General features: G+C 39.9%; 2 protein-coding genes across 3 annotated transcripts; both read left to right on the plus strand.

Annotated features, from left to right (window-relative positions):
- The first annotated feature begins 526 nt into the window (after positions 1-526).
- slc4a2a (solute carrier family 4 member 2a) lies at positions 527-9012 on the plus strand. 2 transcript variants are annotated; one of them, XM_036216284.1, is made up of 16 exons: positions 527-702; positions 1728-1911; positions 2032-2167; positions 2271-2476; positions 2654-2838; positions 2915-3119; positions 3336-3539; positions 3632-3780; positions 3866-4060; positions 4222-4422; positions 4784-4873; positions 4951-5117; positions 5551-5804; positions 5883-6052; positions 6387-6560; positions 7906-9012. In XM_036216284.1, the coding sequence occupies exons 1-16, from the start codon at positions 529-531 to the stop codon at positions 7984-7986; spliced, it is 2775 nt and encodes a 924-aa protein (XP_036072177.1). In that variant the 5' UTR covers positions 527-528; the 3' UTR covers positions 7987-9012. The 2 variants fall into 2 exon arrangements, with proteins under 2 accessions (XP_036072177.1, XP_024124451.1); XM_024268683.2 differs by lacking the exon at positions 527-702 and adding an exon at positions 1354-1480.
- A 123-nt stretch (positions 9013-9135) lies between these two features.
- On the plus strand, positions 9136-16230 carry LOC112144389 (dnaJ homolog subfamily C member 5). The gene is made up of 5 exons (XM_024268914.2): positions 9136-9967; positions 11728-11848; positions 13307-13520; positions 13602-13776; positions 15603-16230. Exons 2-5 carry the CDS (start codon positions 11742-11744, stop codon positions 15698-15700), a joined length of 594 nt encoding a protein of 197 aa, XP_024124682.1. The 5' UTR covers positions 9136-9967; positions 11728-11741; the 3' UTR covers positions 15701-16230.
- The last annotated feature ends 1045 nt before the right edge of the window (positions 16231-17275 follow it).

The raw sequence follows: 17275 nt of genomic DNA on the forward strand, positions 1-17275 counted from the left end.
ATCAAATATTCACAACAGCACATTTAACAGCAAAACCTGCTCTGTCTTTGTTTGATTCTTCTATTTGCATTTCTTAATATGTTGATAAAAAATTGTTTTTTTTTAATTGTTTCTCCTGTTTATGAATATTTTGAACAGAATGTAAGCAGTCTGGTATAAATTATATGAAATATTTGCTTTGACTATTATAAACAGTTGGTATAATTTCTCTTTTTGCTCTTCATCCCACGAATGTTAATTAAATTAGCCTATTGAATTACTTTCCTGAATTATTAAAGGTTAAATAAATAATAATAACATGAAAATAAATAATAATATGAATAATAATCTATAGAATAATCTATGGAATCTTGCCAGATAGTATTTTCTTGTTTTATTATTTTATGTTTTATTATTTATTTTATCACTAAGCTGTTTATGGGTTTTGTTTATGTTCATGATCTTTAACGATAGGTATTGTCAACTTCCATGTCATGTGACCTCAAAATTTACATTCAGCGTAATCTGTCTGATGGAAAGATGAGTTTAATGGTTCTTGGCTTTGACTGTGTCTCCTCAGGTCAGGTCAGATGGGATGAGGTCTCAGCTGTTCGATGTAACACTCTAAGGCGGAACTTCAGAGAAGCAACCCTCCATGCCTCCAAAAACCAAGGATCAGACCGGTCCACCCCTCACCTGTCATCAGACTGTACGCCTCATGAGGTTAGGGGCATTGAGAGACTTCTTATGATATCTAGACTAGATCTTCATTACACACTAGCCTTCATCGTGACACGTCTCTTCTTCCATTCATGAGGATTGATCTTTACACGTGGATATCACTGATAAAATACTCAAAATTCAGATTATCTGTAGTTCATTTTAGTTTATTAGTAATTGTGGATAGGTTCTCTTCATGTAAAGAAAACTGACTTCATACAAAATCTGAGTTTTTTCTTTCTCTTAGAATTGCTTTTCTCTAAAAAATAGGCTGAGTGCTTCAACATGTTTTACTCTACAAAGATTGATAACTATCTTGATGTATTTGAGCTTGAAAAAAAATACATGTTTTGCTGTGGAATAAAGCCCTTCAGAGCGTTAGGAATGGTTTATGTGCTTCCCAGTGTGATGTTCAGTCTGGTTCCTCTTGGCCATTTTGGAGCTGAACAGAACCTGAACCCGGCTCAGACAGGAAAGTCTCTAAAACAGGGATGACTGACAGCGCTGAGATCCACTGGAACAAAACGTGTCGGTGTTCAGGTGGTCTGGTGGGAACAGAATGACGTGATCTTCCCTGTTGGAGGTCAGGAAAGACGAGCCCAAAGTTTGATCCGGTTAATCCAAGTGGTTTTGTAAGCAGGTGGGAAACTGGGCACCGTGTAGGGAAAGGTGGAGGCAGGTGGGGGGCGTCAGGTAAAATCTGGGCCCAGCTTCATTTCTGGGACATTTGTTTTTGGTCTTCATGATGATGGGCTTGGAACTGAAGAGCCAACAGAACAAGGTAGAGCTGTGCACAGACCAGATTGAGTTTGTCTTGGATCACTTTTGTTATTTCTGGATTTTAAACTTTGAGAAAATTTGCAACTATTTCATCCAAATACACCTTTGATGTGTTCTTTTAACGCAACTTGTCATTCAGACCAAACTACATGGGATCTTCATAGCGGGACGTGTGATTCACCTTTCATTCTAGAGAGATTTGGAGCTGCAGACTAGATCTTCAGTGCAGTCTGTGGCGTCTGTTTCAGGTGTTCGTGGAGCTGAATGAGCTGGTGATTGACCAGAACCAGGAGCTGCAGTGGAGGGAGACAGCTCGATGGTTCAGGTTTGAGGAAGAGATGGAGGAGGAGGACACAGAGTTCTGGGGGAGGCCTCCCGTCAGCTGCCTGTCCTTTCACTCTCTGCTCGAACTCCAAAAAGCCATCTCCCATGGTGAGGAGACCCACTGAAGACCTTCACCTTGTTGAGTCTTCTCATTTGAATCTAGCAGGATAAGTGGATAAGTGCACAGTTGATGCAGTGATGATGATGGTAGTGATGTTGCGGTTTCAGGTGCAGTGCTCCTCGATCTGAAGCAGAAGACTCTACCGGGGATTGCTCAGCAGGTGGTGGAGCAGATGCTCCTCTCAGATCAGATCAAAGCTGAGGACAGAGACAACTTGCTTAGAGCTTTGCTGCTGCGACACAGGTACACATTTCACAGACTCACACATTAGATGCTTCTGATGAAGAGACAAAACTCCTCAATTTTTCAATTCCCTCTCAATAAAACATGTTTCTTCTCTCATCAGCCATCCCAGTGATGAAAAAGACAGAAACTTCTTTAGCAGAAGCATCTCTGCAGCCGCTATGGCCTCTGTGATGGAAAGACTCAACAACCAATCAGAACTCTGCTGCCAGACGGACAAACAGCAGTTCGGGAACTCCAGGCCAAATCCTGAGATGCAGCTGATGGAGAAGATCTCAGCACGAGCCGAAGCCACGTTGGTGCTCGTAGGTACGTAGGAAATCAGATTCAGGTTTAAAAAAGGAGACGTAAAAACTTCCCAAAACTCATTGTGTTTAGCCCAAACAAAAACATGAAAATACATTGCTTTCAGATTACTACTTAGAGTTTCTGCATGTACGGAACCAGCTTCATTGAGGTCATTTGGTTCCTCCACTGCTCCTGCAGGTAGTGTGGGCTTTCTGGACCAGCCTTCCATGGCCTTCGTGAGGCTCCAGGAGTCAGTTCTTCTAGAGTCTGTCCTGGAGGTTCCGGTCCCTGTAAAGTTTCTCTTCCTCCTGCTGGGACCACCTTCTGTCAACATTGACTACCATCAGATCGGACGTTCAATCTCGATGCTCATGTCAGACAAAGTGAGTGCCAGCAGAAAATCTCTTGAAAAATGATGATTATCATTGGTGGCCAGATAAAGATTCTGTGGTATTTCAGCATTTCCATGAGATGGCATACCACACAGAGGATCGGCAGGAGCTGCTGACAGCCATCAACAGTTTCCTGGAGTGCAGCGTTGTCCTCCCTCCTTCTGAGGTCAGTGGAGAAATGCTGATCCACTCATCTGACATGATGCTGAGGAGGGAGAATGAGCAAAACAACAAGCTGCTGGAGAAACAGGACCAAGTTCATGAAGAGGGTGGTGAGTCTAAGGTTCTTGGGATGATAAATTTATGATTTTTAAGACTGCAGTTATGTAAGCCACATCACCTAAAAAATCTTTGTTCAAAAACCCCCAAGTAACCACATCCTGAGCTGAAAAAGCACAATTTAAAGGAAAGGACTTAACACACAGCCCTGTGGAGTGCCAGTGCTTAGCAGATATTGAACAGATATTGACTGTCATTCCCTCTTCCAGATTCTCTCGTTCCCTCCAAACCCAGTGACGATCCGCTCCGCCGCTCGGGCCGTCTTTTCGGCGGTCTGATCAAAGACGTGACGCGGCGCTACCCTCAGTACCTCAGTGACATCCAGGATGCTCTGAACCCTCAGTGCATGGCCGCTGTCATCTTCATCTTCTTCGCTGCTCTGTCACCTGCCATCACCTTTGGTGGACTTCTCGGTAACAGTTGTCCCTTAAAGAAAATGTAGACATGATCCCAAGAATAATAAGTTGTAAAAATGTTAGTACTCTGATCTCTGTTTGTGGCGCAGGTGAGAAAACAGAGGGTCTGATCGGTGTGTCGGAGCTGATAGTTGCCACATCACTGCAGGGCATCGTGTTCAGTTTGCTGGGGGCTCAACCTCTGCTGATTATCGGTTTCTCTGGACCTCTGCTGGTTTTTGAAGAGGCTTTCTATAATGTGAGTTTAGTCATCTCAGTTGTCCCGCCCTGCCCTGCTCCACGTGAGGCTGACCGGTGACATACAACTGTCCTGTTCTTCACAGTTCTGCAGAGACAATGGCATCGAGTACCTGACTGGCCGGGTCTGGATCGGGTTCTGGTTGGTGCTCATTGTTGTCCTGACCGTGGCTTTTGAAGGGAGCATCCTAGTTCGCTTTGTTTCCCGCTTCACTCAGGAGATCTTCTCCTTCCTCATTTCACTCATCTTCATCTATGAGACGTTTGCAAAACTAGTCAAAGTAAGTTTAAAGACCTCAAACAAGAGTGATAGTGTTTGTAAAACAAATGATAAGAAAAGCTGTTTCTGGATTTAATTTTAAAATATATAATTAACTTAATGTTGGCTTAAAAAAAAAAAAAGAATGATACAGATATGTTTATATTTGTTGGACTCTCCTAGATCTTCAAGGAACATCCACTCCGAGGCTGCCAATCTGAAAACACCACACTACCTCTGTCTTTGATCAACTCCACTGTGGCTGCTGAGAAGGTTGTTGGAGAACCAAACACGGCTCTGCTGTCGTTGGTCCTCATGGCGGGAACATACTTTATCGCTTTCTATCTGCGCATGTTCAAGAACAGCTCCTTCTTCCCTGGGAGGGTCAGTACATTCAGACTTTGACTCCATTTTAGTTCAGACTGAAGTTACTGAAGTCCAGGAGTATGTATGGATATGATTAGATTGGAGGGACCACTCAGACAGTTCGGATGTTTGTGTTAAGGGGGAACATCTCCTGATCTTGACTTTTTCTCCAAACCTACAAACTTAAAGAACCTATGGTGGTAATAAAGTTGGTACCACAGGCTTTAATGACCCTCGGAGGTCCAATGAACTTTCATGTTGCACTTCTTAAAAGTGTTATACTTTATGTCCAGTAGAACTTGCTTCCAGAGTTTTGTGTGACCAACTGGATCTCTGTTTTCCTTTCTTTTCCTTCAATATGTGACTTTATGTGTTTTAGATTCGAAGAGTCATTGGAGACTTTGGCGTTCCAATCGCGATCCTCATCATGGTGCTGGTGGACTACAGTGTAGAGGACACCTACACCCAGGTCAGTTCTGAGGTCATGGATAGAAGCACACAGACGAGCAGAGACAGATCTGACAGGTGGACTTCTCCTCCTTACAGAAGCTGAACGTGCCCAGTGGATTGTCAGTTTCCACTCCGGAGAAGAGAGGGTGGTTTATCTCCCCTTTGGGTTCAGATGGACAGTTTCCTGTTTGGATGATGGGAGCCAGCATCCTGCCGGCCATTCTCGTCTTCATTCTGGTCTTCATGGAGTCACAGATCACAGCGTACAACTTGTTTTTCTTCACATAAAACAGACCGAGTATAATGTGGGGTTGTCCCTCCTATTGGTATTGATTTGCACAAGATTTTTGTAGAGTAGCACAAAATTCACTTGGAAATTTAACCTAAGAATGTTTAATTTTTGGCTTGATTTTCAATAACTTTTAGTTTTGATAAGATAGCATGCTAAAAAATGAACTTTAGCTGAGACTTTAGTTTTAGAATCTTTCTCAATGATTCTTTGATATGTGAACAAGTTAAAAAAAAAAGCCAAAACTCTTCTAGTGTGAAATGATCTCTTCTTCCGTCTAACTGCTTACTGATGAGCAGCAGAAACCCCACTTTCAGCCTTCAAAGACTAGATGTGTTTTAGTCTCACTTTATTTAAAACAGTGAGAATATTTTGTGTCACATGGTAATTTCTTGCATTTCCTGCAGGCTCATCGTCAGTAAGAAGGAGAGGATGCTGGTAAAGGGGACCGGTTTTCACAGTGACCTCCTGATCATTGTGGTGACAGGCGGGATCTCTGCCCTGTTTGGATTGCCATGGTTATCGGCTGCCACCGTTCGATCTGTCACTCACACCAACGCCCTGACCGTCATGAGTAAAGCCGTCACCCCTGGAGACAAGCCTTGTATCCAGGAGGTGAAGGAGCAGAGGGTGACGGCGTTTGTGGTGGCAGTTTTAGTAGGTGTGGTGAGGATTTAACATATTAATCTCATCAGACGTTGCTTCTTTTCGCCTTCTGACCTTTTCTCCCCTCCATCAGGTTTATCCATCACCATTGGAGAGGTTCTACGTCAGATTCCTCTGGCTGTGCTGTTTGGCATCTTCCTCTACATGGGTGTGATGTCATTGAACGGGATCCAGCTCACAGAAAGACTCATCCTATTGCTGATGCCACCAAAATACCACCCAGACCTCAACTACGTCCGCTCGGTGAATGAAGAACATACAATTTAATTTTACTTATTTTGTCAGTTTAGTTTAGCAATTAGCTATTGTTTATATTTTATGACCGACTTTCTGATTCTCTATAATTACTGGCATGAAGCCCATGAGACAATTTTTTTATTTTATCACATTGGGCTATATAAATAAAATTTAAGTGAATTTAACTGGAACAGATCAGCATTTTGGAAATTGTCTGCAGCGTAAATTTTACTTACATATCATTGTAAAAATTAAGTGAGGAAACAAACATAATATTAAAAGAATAATACATAGTTTCCTACAGTTCTGTTGTCTCACCTGTGTTTTTGCCCTCCTGCAGGTGCGTACATTAAGGATGCATATGTTCACTCTGGTCCAGCTTTTGTGCCTATCACTGCTGTGGGTCATCATGGCAACAGCAGCGGCTGCAGCGTTCCCCTTCATGCTGCTGTTGACCATCCCGCTGAGGAAGCTGCTGCTGCCCCGCCTCTTCAGCTCCAGGGAGCTACAGAGTGTGAGTCCCTCCCTCAACTTCACCCTAGCATCACTTGAGGTGTCTTCAAGATAAAGACTGGTCGCTAAACAGAACCTTTATTGTTAGTCATATTAAAAGAATAGCAGTGATGCAACGTAACGATAATTTTTATATCTGGATGTCAAAAAACACAAAGAAAGAATCTGTATTTGATATGGAAAGTAAGGGGAAAAACTGTAAAATACTTCTGTACAGGACACATTCTGGATAATCAGAGGAAATTGAAGTTTATTGTTATTCAATTGACATTCTCTGCAAGCAAATACAATTTCAATGACAAAAACCTCAAGTCAAAAAAATCAAACTCCAAAATAAATTTGACAAATACTCAGTAAGTGGGAAGCTAGAATAATCCCCCATGTCATTCATCAATTGACCAGACAGAAAATATTATGCATGATTAAGAAAAAGTCAAGACAAAAAAGTCTTTAAACTCATAAATTAATCTAACGCCACATCAACTCATATCTAAATGAGGGTCAAGTTTTGAACATCTCATTGATCTCCTTTCTGAACCTTTTGAGCTCTCTTTTCTTCTCACTGTTGCTGTGGACTGTGAAGAACACTGATGGATACAAAGCCTAAAAATTAGACAAACAAACTGGCACATATTTAATCCGATTTATGTATTTTCACCTCCTAATTAAAGGTGGGTTTTAAGAAACAAGAACCATAACAAGACAAAGAGGAAAATAAAACCTAAAAAACCCAATCAAACATTAAAAACATGAAAATAAAAAATGATACGTAAAGATTTTTTAAAAATTAATTTTGTATGTTAGGTCTAAGAGGTCAGTACCTATACTTTTTCTTCACATATTATAATTTTGTGCTATCTATTTATTCTATATAGTTCTTGCAGTGGACAGAAAAAAGCAAAACCTACCGCACTGAGACATTTATGCAGCTCCTCCAGGAAAATTGATTCAAATCAACATTTTTGGAGACAGGGGTGGAGAAATCGTGTGAGATGATCACAACACACGAACCATTTTGCCCTGTCTCCATGTAAAGTATTTTTACCCGTTCCCTGTCTTTTGTGTTACATGGTTCACAGGCTCTTTTGATCTTAAAAATCCTTTAAGGCTTATTTATATTACTAGCTGCATTAGCTTCAGTCTTTTAGGTTGTAAGAGGGATTTTATAATGTTTCAATTGATACTCTGAGCCGTTCTCTTCTCCTCTTGAAGGGGCGACTCCCTTTAAAGATGACGGTCACGTTTTGACATTTGTTCATTATTATGTCTCTTTGCTGCACATGCTCCTTCTACAGCTACAGCTCAGTTCTGTAAACTAGTTTGACCTGTGACCTTTGATTCTGCAGCTTGATGCTGATGATGTGGAGCCTCAGCTGGATGAAAAGGAGGGACAGGACGAGTACTCACAGCTGCAGATGCCAGTGTAACCCTGCATGATGAGATGATTGGACCACTAATGTGCAACAACTGGAAACATGGAGCTGCTCTGCCATGATAAAAACTGAATGCCTTTCAGACTGACGTTGCTTTTAAAATTCCTCAATTTTTGCTCTTTAAAAGAAGCTTACAGGCAAAATGTTTTACTGTCCTGTTTGTCATCTATCTACTGAACTGGAATGATGTCAATAGTTTTGTAGTGATGTCTATCCTGCTCAGGTGAATCTGATCAAACTCAGAGGAGCCTAAAATCCTCTACTAAAAGGTAATCATGTGTTATGGAGTACAGTACTACCCTTAGATGGTTAATGTAATATTTTAAAGGCAGGCTTTGACTGACCAAAAATCTGAGCTTGATCAGATGACACAGAATACCCCGGAGCTCCATTCGTGGTTCATTAACAGTCACAACTTCAGCTTTTTTTATCTTTCAAACAATGTTTAACATTATGCAGATAATATGTCGATTTATTTAAAACTATGTCCTAATCAAAGAGTTTCTCAAAATGAAGGTTCACACCAAGTTAGAAGTTGGTTTACAGTTGACTTCCTGAACATGAAAATACACACACATTAAAAAAAAATAATTTTAAAATTAAAGTTCCTGTTGAGTTTGATTCAGATGTTTGAAAATCAGAAAATACCCCCAAAATCAGAAACTTTGTTTAGACTCATTATTGCTGTTAATGGCTCCAAACTTTGATTGAGGATATTTTTTTTCCTTTATCTAAACATCATCTATTTTCCTTATTCCTTTTAAACTTCATCCATGCATTTTCTAAATCCACCTAATACCTTTCGGGATCACAGGGTTGCTGGAGCTTTTCCCAGCTACTATTGGGTGAAGGTGAGATACAGCTTGGACAGACATCCTATCCATCACAATACAGAGCTTTTGAAACCTTGTATTTATATATATACTATTCAATACATTTATTTTATTTTCTTTAATTGATTTTTCTGTATGTCAGCCTTACATCTGAAATGTGATGAACAAATAAAGTTTTGTTCCTAAATACGGTTTTTGTGCTTGAATGTTTGCAAATTCTTCAAGCATGTGGAAGATCAGCGATGGGAAACGTGGATGATGTAAAAATGCCAAAAATAATACAAAACCTAAGTCTCATCTGTCTTTTTAAAGCAGGCAAGTGTGAAGTAATTTTTGTGCCAACATATTGCAAACAAAAATCACTCCAAACTGGATTTTTGTTTAATATGGTAGCACAAAAATGACTTCATAGTCTAGAGCAAAAGCAACAACTACAACAAATATTTACAGACAAACAATGAAAACCCTTTTAGGAAATACTTATTTTTTTATTTTTTTGAATCTTTTTATGTGTTTAGATATTTATTAAATGTTTTAATCGTGCCGTCCCACCTAATGTCTTCTGGATTTTTCTACTGGTGGCAGAATAATTCCTGGAAGGTGAGATGGAGGATTGTTTTTTAACAACAAAGATGGAGTTGATTTTGTGCAGTTGGAACAGCGCCCCCTGCAATCACGTGAATGCACTGCGGCAGCATATGAACTGAAGAGTTAAAGCTCATTCCGGTGTTCCGGTGTTTTGGAGGTTCTGGGTTCCACAGCTTTTGTGTGAAGGTTGGTTTTTCTGGTCCTTCACCAATAGTTTTGTGATGACACCCAACTGACTTACATTTGGATCAATCAGTTGCCAGTATCTCAATTCCGATTAAGAAACTGTTTCCTCATCATCAGTCTGTATGTCAGTCCTGTTACGGTTGCTATAGAAACCTCCCCTCTCTCTACCACAAAGCATCTACCAGAGCGTTTCTTGGAAACCTGAGCAGGCGTGGCGTCCAGTGGTCACCTGAGCCAAGCTCCTGCTGAATGTTTGATGGAGGCTGTCAGAGATCCTGTGAGTCACTAGTCCAGACCCGAACACCTGGACAGGTAGACGTTTGGGGAGGACACGACGTGCTGAGAAGCTGCAAGTCCTCAACAGTCAGGTAATTTTTCTTTGGCTTCCTTGACAGAATTGACTGCATCACCTGTGTGCCATCATCACAGTCATTTGTCTCACTTGGAAAAAGGGGAGACCTGCTAAGGAATCCCCAAATCTGAACCTGGATGATCAAAATGAAAGAGATCACCCCAGGCTGTAGCAGAGCCTCCCCAGCCTAAAGGCTACTTCTATTTCTGGTTCTGTTCAGGAAATTGGGTTCACTTGTGGTTGAGTTTTATGTCTGAGGCCTTCCTCATCTTCACCAACAACAACCTTGTGTCATTATTTTTCCATTATTATTAATTAATCATCCTTAAATCTTTCTCATCAGAATCTTCATAACAGTTCAGGGTCAGATCTTTGAGTTTTGGTGACGTCCTTGCTTTAAAGCTGATGTCAGAGAATCTGTCATGAATTATTGATCAGAGTGGATGCTCTGTCCTGGGCTCTCTGCAGCTGCTGGCTCCTCCATGACAGTATTTCTCTGCAGGTAAACAGCTTCCTTTGAGAGTTCATTTTTGTAAGTTTACCTGTGCATTTGGCGCCAGGAGCTCCAATTGGAGAGACCAGTAGACATTATTAATTCATGGTCATTTTATGCAAACATTACACTTGTTCCTCAGGCTCAGTTTAGTCAACAACAAACTGCACTTATTGTGAGAGCCGTAGTATACATTTGTGGATCTTGTCTGGATTTCTTTTGTGTGTAAAATCTTCACCATGTTTTCAGCTATTTCAGTCATTCTGGTTTCAGCTCCATCAGGACATTCATATTCATGCTTTTTGTTTTTAGTCACTTGAATGCTTTTTGGAAAATTAAACAGATGTGCTCACTGAAAATGGACAATTAAAACTTTGACAGCTGAGAGCTAAAACTTCATCAAAAATTCAACAAACTAGATCTTTCAAACTTTGAACAATCCAGAGGAAATCTTACCATTCTTATACATTTAAGTCTTTTTGTGCTTTTGTTTCTGAAATATTAAATTTTGCGGGTTCTTCAGTCTTTCTTGGAAAATTTCAAAAACAATATGAACAATTATTCAACATATTTAGTAAATACTCAAACTTCGTCAAACTTAAATTCAAGGTTATGTAATAACTTATGTATTAATAGTTTTTGATACTCTGAAAACTGTTAACTATTCATTTTTTTCCCCCAATATTGTTAGACTTTTGGTTTTTTTTTCCCGCTGTTTAGCTCTCTACAATTTAACTTGATTCTTACTCAAGCTATATCCAGTTTTTGTCCAAACTATACAGTTTTTTTTACTGCTTTTGAGAATTTAATATTACAACTGTAAATTGAAAGGTTTGAAAATGGTTGTAGATGCTTTATTTGCCTTTGATACTTAAGCAGGTGTCAGCATTTACAATGGTCAGCTGCAGCAGTCAGCTTCAAACATGCTTATGTCTTTGATGGAAATTAAAAATTTCTAGTCTTTTTTATTCACCCTACATAAGTCATATCAAGTTATGCTAAGATGTAAATGCTTAAAACTAATTAGTGAACTGTTGGGATGGTTATGACCTGTTGGATCACATATATCTGGTGAAAACTCCATCAAGCAACTAGAGTTCAGTCATCTTTGAATACATTCACAATCATTACACTTATTCCATCATCTGATATTACCTGCTTACAGGCAGCTTCAGGCCACTGGGGTGTTAATCAAAGATATATATATTTTTTTAAAGTCCAACTAGCACTGAGGCATCTTATCTGTCTGCTTCATCTGTGTGATGTTCCTGCATCTGTGACAGGTGATGGTGTCAGGATGTCTGAAGGGAAGCAGCGAACTCTGTCGACCTCTGGGGAGTCTTTGTATCAGATCTTAGGGTTGGAGAAAGGCTGCAGCCATGACGAAATCAAGAAGTCTTACAGGTGAGTTTACAGCTTCCCACTCTCCTGCAGTCACATGCTTAATAAACAGGATGGAGCTGATATTACATTAGTTAAAAAAGCATGGAAGCATTAACTCAAAGTGTTTGTGCATTGCTATTTTTATAGGTTATTTAAATAAATAAAAAAAAAAAACTCTGATCAACTAATCAGTTATAATCATATTATTTCAAAGCTGGACGCTATTTTTTTTGTTCCATTTCCAGAGTAAATGGTTACAATACAAAAGATATGAAAACGCATTTTCTCACTGTTGCAGAATTGGGTTGCTGTGGTTTACTTTTTATTTGTTTATCTTTGGTAACATTTTGATTTAATTAATTTTACACTTTAACCATATTTATTATTGTGTTTCCTGTTTGCTGCACTGCAATGATTTAACATTTTTCTTATGATTGAAGACACACAGTATAAAGAAATTAAGCTTCAAATTTTGTTTCTGAGTATTTCTTTTTAATTGAAAAAGCTTTAAGTTGTTTTGTAGAAAATACAATTGGCTGACCACAGGCTCCCTCCTCCACTCCGATGCATCCACTTGTAGACTAGATCCATGTCCGTCTTTGTTTTCCTCGCCTGAGCTGACATCTGGCTCTAATATGTACAGATGGATAGCTCTGATATTGCCCACTATTTTTGTTTCACTATAAAAGTCAGGTTGGGGAGTTATGAGGTGCTGTAAGCTAGCAGGAGAGCATGTAAACAAAGGGATGATGGGAAATGAAAAAGTCCCACCCACAATTCATTGGGAAATTTCAAATGAAATCCTGCCGCTCTGTAGAAACTATGCTCTAACAAACAACACAGTTTTTTTTAATTATTATATCTGGAAATGCAAAGCTAAATTTTTTTAAGAACTGAACACAAAATGCATAATTATAATTAAAAGACCAAATAGATCAAAGGATGACTGAAGTGGGGCTTAAATGTTAGGTTCAGAGAGGCAGTGTCAGATAACAATTATAGGGATTGTTTTCCTGCCTAGTTTGTATTTTGTCTGTCATGAATATCTGAGGTTTATCTGTAGTTTATGCCTCATGCTCCCTCACAACCTACAGGAGCTCAGATAACTCTCATCCCTCCTCATCTTTGTCTCCCTCTTGATTCTACTTGATTCTAGATGCTTAAACGCAGTGCTTTTTTAAATTTTTTTTGCTGAATCACTTTTTAAAAAAACATTTAATAAACAAGACTCACCAAACACATTGGAAATTGTGTGTTACATGTAATAATGAAAAAGCAGTCTGCATTAAATGACTATTGCCCACAAGTTCAGACTGCTGGTGGTTTATGAGTATGAAGGTAGATTTAAGGAAAATGTAAACATTTACACGGTAAGTTCTGAAGCCTTTCAGCTGATCCTCAGTTCCTAAAGAACATGTTCCTCTGAACCACTTGTGTAAAACAGTTATGAGCATCATCTCCCTTTTAATCTGGTGTCAGGAAGTTGGCGTTGCGGTACCATCCGGACAAGAACCCAGAGAACCCAGAGGCAGCGGATAAGTTCAAGGAGCTAAACAACGCTCACTCTGTGCTGACCGACCTCAGCAAGAGGAACATCTACGATTCATACGGATCTCTGGGGCTCTACGTGGCCCAACAGTTTGGGGAAGATAATGTCAACACATACTTCATGCTGTCTACCTGGTGGGCTAAGGTGGGGTTTATGTCAATTCTGAGCAGAAACGCAGGACGACGTTGACCTGATGTGACCTTTCAAGCCCTGATTCTCTTCCAGGGTCTTTTTTTGCTGTGTGGGATCCTGACCGGATGTTACTGCGGCTGCTGCCTCTGCTGCTGCTGCAACTGCTGCTGTGGAAAACTTAAGCCCCCGCCCGCAGGTGAGGGGGCGGGGCCAGATTATGTGTCACCTGACGACCTGGAGGAGGAGATACGCAATGATCCAGACAATGGTAAGATGACAATTAGTCTTTGTTTCATTTGTTAAACGGAAAAGTTCCATTTGTTAAAAATAAACACGTTACTGAAATCTAACAGTTTGACATTTTAAAACAGAAAATCTACATAGTTGACAGAATGTTTGGTTCCAGCTGTTCTCCAACTTCACAGACACTAAAAGTTCACCAAAATTCACATCTGAAAATATCAAGTTAAAAAAAATATCAATGAGTGTTTAACTATAATCAACACCTATTTATAGGATATTTCAGACATGAAACCAGCACAATGACAAAAGTAAGGATTAAGGAGAGTTCATTTTGATGTTTATGCTTTTACGATCATCCATCACCAAGTACAAGCTGATGTGGAGTTGGGAAAGAATATTGGGATGTTTATGGAAGCATAGACCAGAATATGAGTATTGATTATGATGCTTCAATATGGTGGACTTCATTCACAAATGCAGTACTCAAGTCAATAGATATTGTGTTTAAAGGTCAATCAATCAAGCAATTTATTTGCCATTTGTAATAAATCAAACCAGGACATCTGCAGGTGTCCCCACATAGACAACAAAAAACCACAAAGACATAAATCAAAAGCATAAATAGATAAATTAGAAGGACTTGATAAGACCAAATATAAAAAGCATATAAAAGTAGATAAATTAATTTAATTAATTTGCTCCTCAGCCAACTGTAGCAGTTAAAGTGCACCTCTTAAGTGCAGCCTACCGTAGTTCAATCCTCATCTTCTTGCTTCATTCAAAGACCTCACAGCCTGAGGAATGAAGCTTCTGGCAGGACGTGATGTTGTATATTTAATTGCGCAATATCTTCTCCCAAATGACAGAAGGTCAAACATCGCAGTGGCAGGATGACCAAAGAGATCCTTTATGATCCGAGTTGCACTAGTTAAGATCCTGGATTTATAAATAGTTTCCAAGACTGGAAGGTTGCATCTGATAGTCCTGCTGGCAGAACGAACCACATTGCTTAGAGCTTTCTTTTCTTTCACAGTGAGATTACCAAATCAAACAGTGGAACAACTGGTGAGAGTACTTTCAATCCAACATCGATAAAAAAACGTTAGTCCAATACAAACAATATAGCCCCATTAAATAAAGTTAGGGTATACTAAATTATTTGTTTTTAAAAGTACAGGCCTTCAGGCCTTTTGGAGAAACCTCAAAACAAAGCAAATTCACTCACAAAAATGACAAATTACGTACGAAGTACGAAAGTCAAGATGAGAAGAGGAAGAGATATAAGCGTTTGCCATCATACAAATTCAACAAAATTGGCCAAATTTAACATTTAAAACAATGGAACATGAAATGGGTGTGGTCAACAGGGATAACATAAGGTTAGCTGTCGGGCTGGATGGCTCAGTAGGCTGGATGTAGGATAGTAACGCAGGAAACCTGGGTTTGGTGGGGGTACAATGAGTCAAAGAAAAAACCAGAGTGGGTCTTAGGGCTAGACCCTTCACACCGCTGCCTAACTTCTGGTCTCCCGGTTGTGCCAGTAAATGCATCCAGCATAAAACATTTCTCCCAAAACAACCTGTGCAGATCAGCGAAAGCTCATTCGCTGTGGTGAGCCTTGATTGGATGGGCCGAAAGGTGAAAACAACCTGTTGTTCACTGTGGCACATATAGGCCAAAGCAGTCTAACAGAAATGTTATGCTATGTTTCTCAAAAAAGTGAGATCTAATTCAGGGTGGTGTGATTGTTCAATAATATCAAAGATGTTGGTAATCCATCCACAGGAACAGAGTGGAGCAGCTGTAATAAAGTTTCCCCAGAAGACATTTCTTATGCTTGTCTCTTTGCAGATACCGACACGCCGATTGTCCACCAGCCGACCAACGCCAGCGAGAAGACACAGCTGATTGGCGATGGTCATCGCAGATACGGAGACACGTATACTTGAGACAGAGTCTGACCAGGAGCGCCATGGCACATCCCTGCAGCAACCCACACATCAACAAGCACAACCACACAAATTCACTTCCCTCTGAGTTCCTTAAGAATGAGTCTGATATTTGTGAAATCCTGACAGTATCTGACTGACTCTGCTTCCACTCTGCAATCTAAAGACTTTCATCTGCAAGCGGACTGTCTTAAAACATCTTGATAACAAACTTAGCTGGTTAACTTTAAGGATTTCTGCAAATGTAAGGCTGGAAATTGTTCAGGTGTCATTGCTAATCAAACTTATGCTGTTATTGGCTGTTGATTGTTGGTGTTCACGTAGGGGTGAAGCATAAAAAAAGAGAAAAGCTGCAGACAATTTGTGCATTGAAGCCTTTGTACCTGCACACACACATTGGCCCATAAAAGATGATGTAGATAATTCTTTGGTTTGTGCTTCTCTTGTGTTGAGAAAACTTGTGGTCATGTGACCTCACCTGGGGCGGGTTTCTCTGCTGTTTTGTCACCGAATAAATCATTGAAGTGTTATTCCAGTGTTTGTGTGGGCTGTTTGTGAGTCTGTGTGGTGTTGATGTAGTGGATCAAGGATGTTCATACTTTAGGCAAAGAGGGACAGATTCCGTGAGGTGAAAATACATATGTGCTAACCATTTGGCCTTACTTCAAATGCAAGTTGACTAATGAACATGCATTGCAATGGTATAATTTTCTTTTCTTCACATAGAAAATAAATACATCTAAATACATTTGACCAAATTACTGTCAATTAGCCACATTTTTCCCACTGTTTCACAGTTAGCAGTATTTTAGTTTCGTATTACACTGATAAAATGTAAATTTCCATTTGAAGTGGAGGTTTTCACTGTGAACTTTTATTTATTCTTTATTTACAGTAGAAATTTTAGAAATGAGCAAGAAAGTGTCAACGAAGGGTCGCTTAACAATGTTGCCAAAGCTTAATTTTATTTATTTTTTATTTATTTAACCTTTATTTTTTTAGGTGTAAAGCCCATTGACATCAGGATCTCTTTTTCAATGGTGACCTGGCCAAGAGGTCAGCAGCACACGTCATTTAAATAGGGTTAAAACATAATTTGGGCAACCACAACATAGAAATCATGTTTGTTGACCATGCTAGTGGAAGCTCATTATTCATAAAAGGAAATTTGAACTTGGATGGCATTTGTCCCATGGGCCGGACTTTACACATGCCTGCAGCTCCTGAATGAGTCGTTCCTCTGAATGAACCTGACTCTGACTTTTGACCACCAGGTGGAGCTCTGCTCCAGTAAAAGCTGCACTCTGCTCCTTTCACTCACTCCCCCTCTTGTCTCAGCCCATTCTACCCTCTAACATACCACTTGCTAACCTTTGACATATAAGGGTATGTCGGCACGGCAACGGCTGACGTACCCCTGTCTAAAAACAGACGGAGAGCAGCTCACAGGCCTGAACCTCTTCTGCTGTGGTTGAGCTTTGTTGCCCTTCTTCTTATTTTCCCTGGACACCTTCGTCTTTTGCCCTATATCCTCCCCTCAACTCACAGGTTGACAGTTTCTCTGCTGCTGTCATG

The sequence above is a fragment of the Oryzias melastigma genome, linkage group LG17 (genome assembly GCF_002922805.2).
Source record: "Oryzias melastigma strain HK-1 linkage group LG17, ASM292280v2, whole genome shotgun sequence".
Taxonomy (NCBI): domain Eukaryota; kingdom Metazoa; phylum Chordata; class Actinopteri; order Beloniformes; family Adrianichthyidae; genus Oryzias; species Oryzias melastigma.

Excerpts from the sequence above, each read along its gene's own strand:
- LOC112144389 (XM_024268914.2), top strand. The coding sequence starts at position 11,742 with ATGTCTGAAGGGAAGCAGCGAACTCTGTCGACCTCTGGGGAGTCTTTG. Across the intron at positions 11,849-13,306 it reads GAAATCAAGAAGTCTTACAG|GAAGTTGGCGTTGCGGTACC; the intron begins GTGAGTTTACAG and ends ATCTGGTGTCAG. Across the intron at positions 13,777-15,602 it reads ACGCAATGATCCAGACAATG|ATACCGACACGCCGATTGTC; the intron begins GTAAGATGACAA and ends GTCTCTTTGCAG.
- slc4a2a (XM_036216284.1), top strand. The coding sequence starts at position 529 with ATGGTTCTTGGCTTTGACTGTGTCTCCTCAGGTCAGGTCAGATGGGAT. Across the intron at positions 3,540-3,631 it reads CACCTTTGGTGGACTTCTCG|GTGAGAAAACAGAGGGTCTG; the intron begins GTAACAGTTGTC and ends TTTGTGGCGCAG. Across the intron at positions 5,118-5,550 it reads ATGGAGTCACAGATCACAGC|GCTCATCGTCAGTAAGAAGG; the intron begins GTACAACTTGTT and ends CATTTCCTGCAG.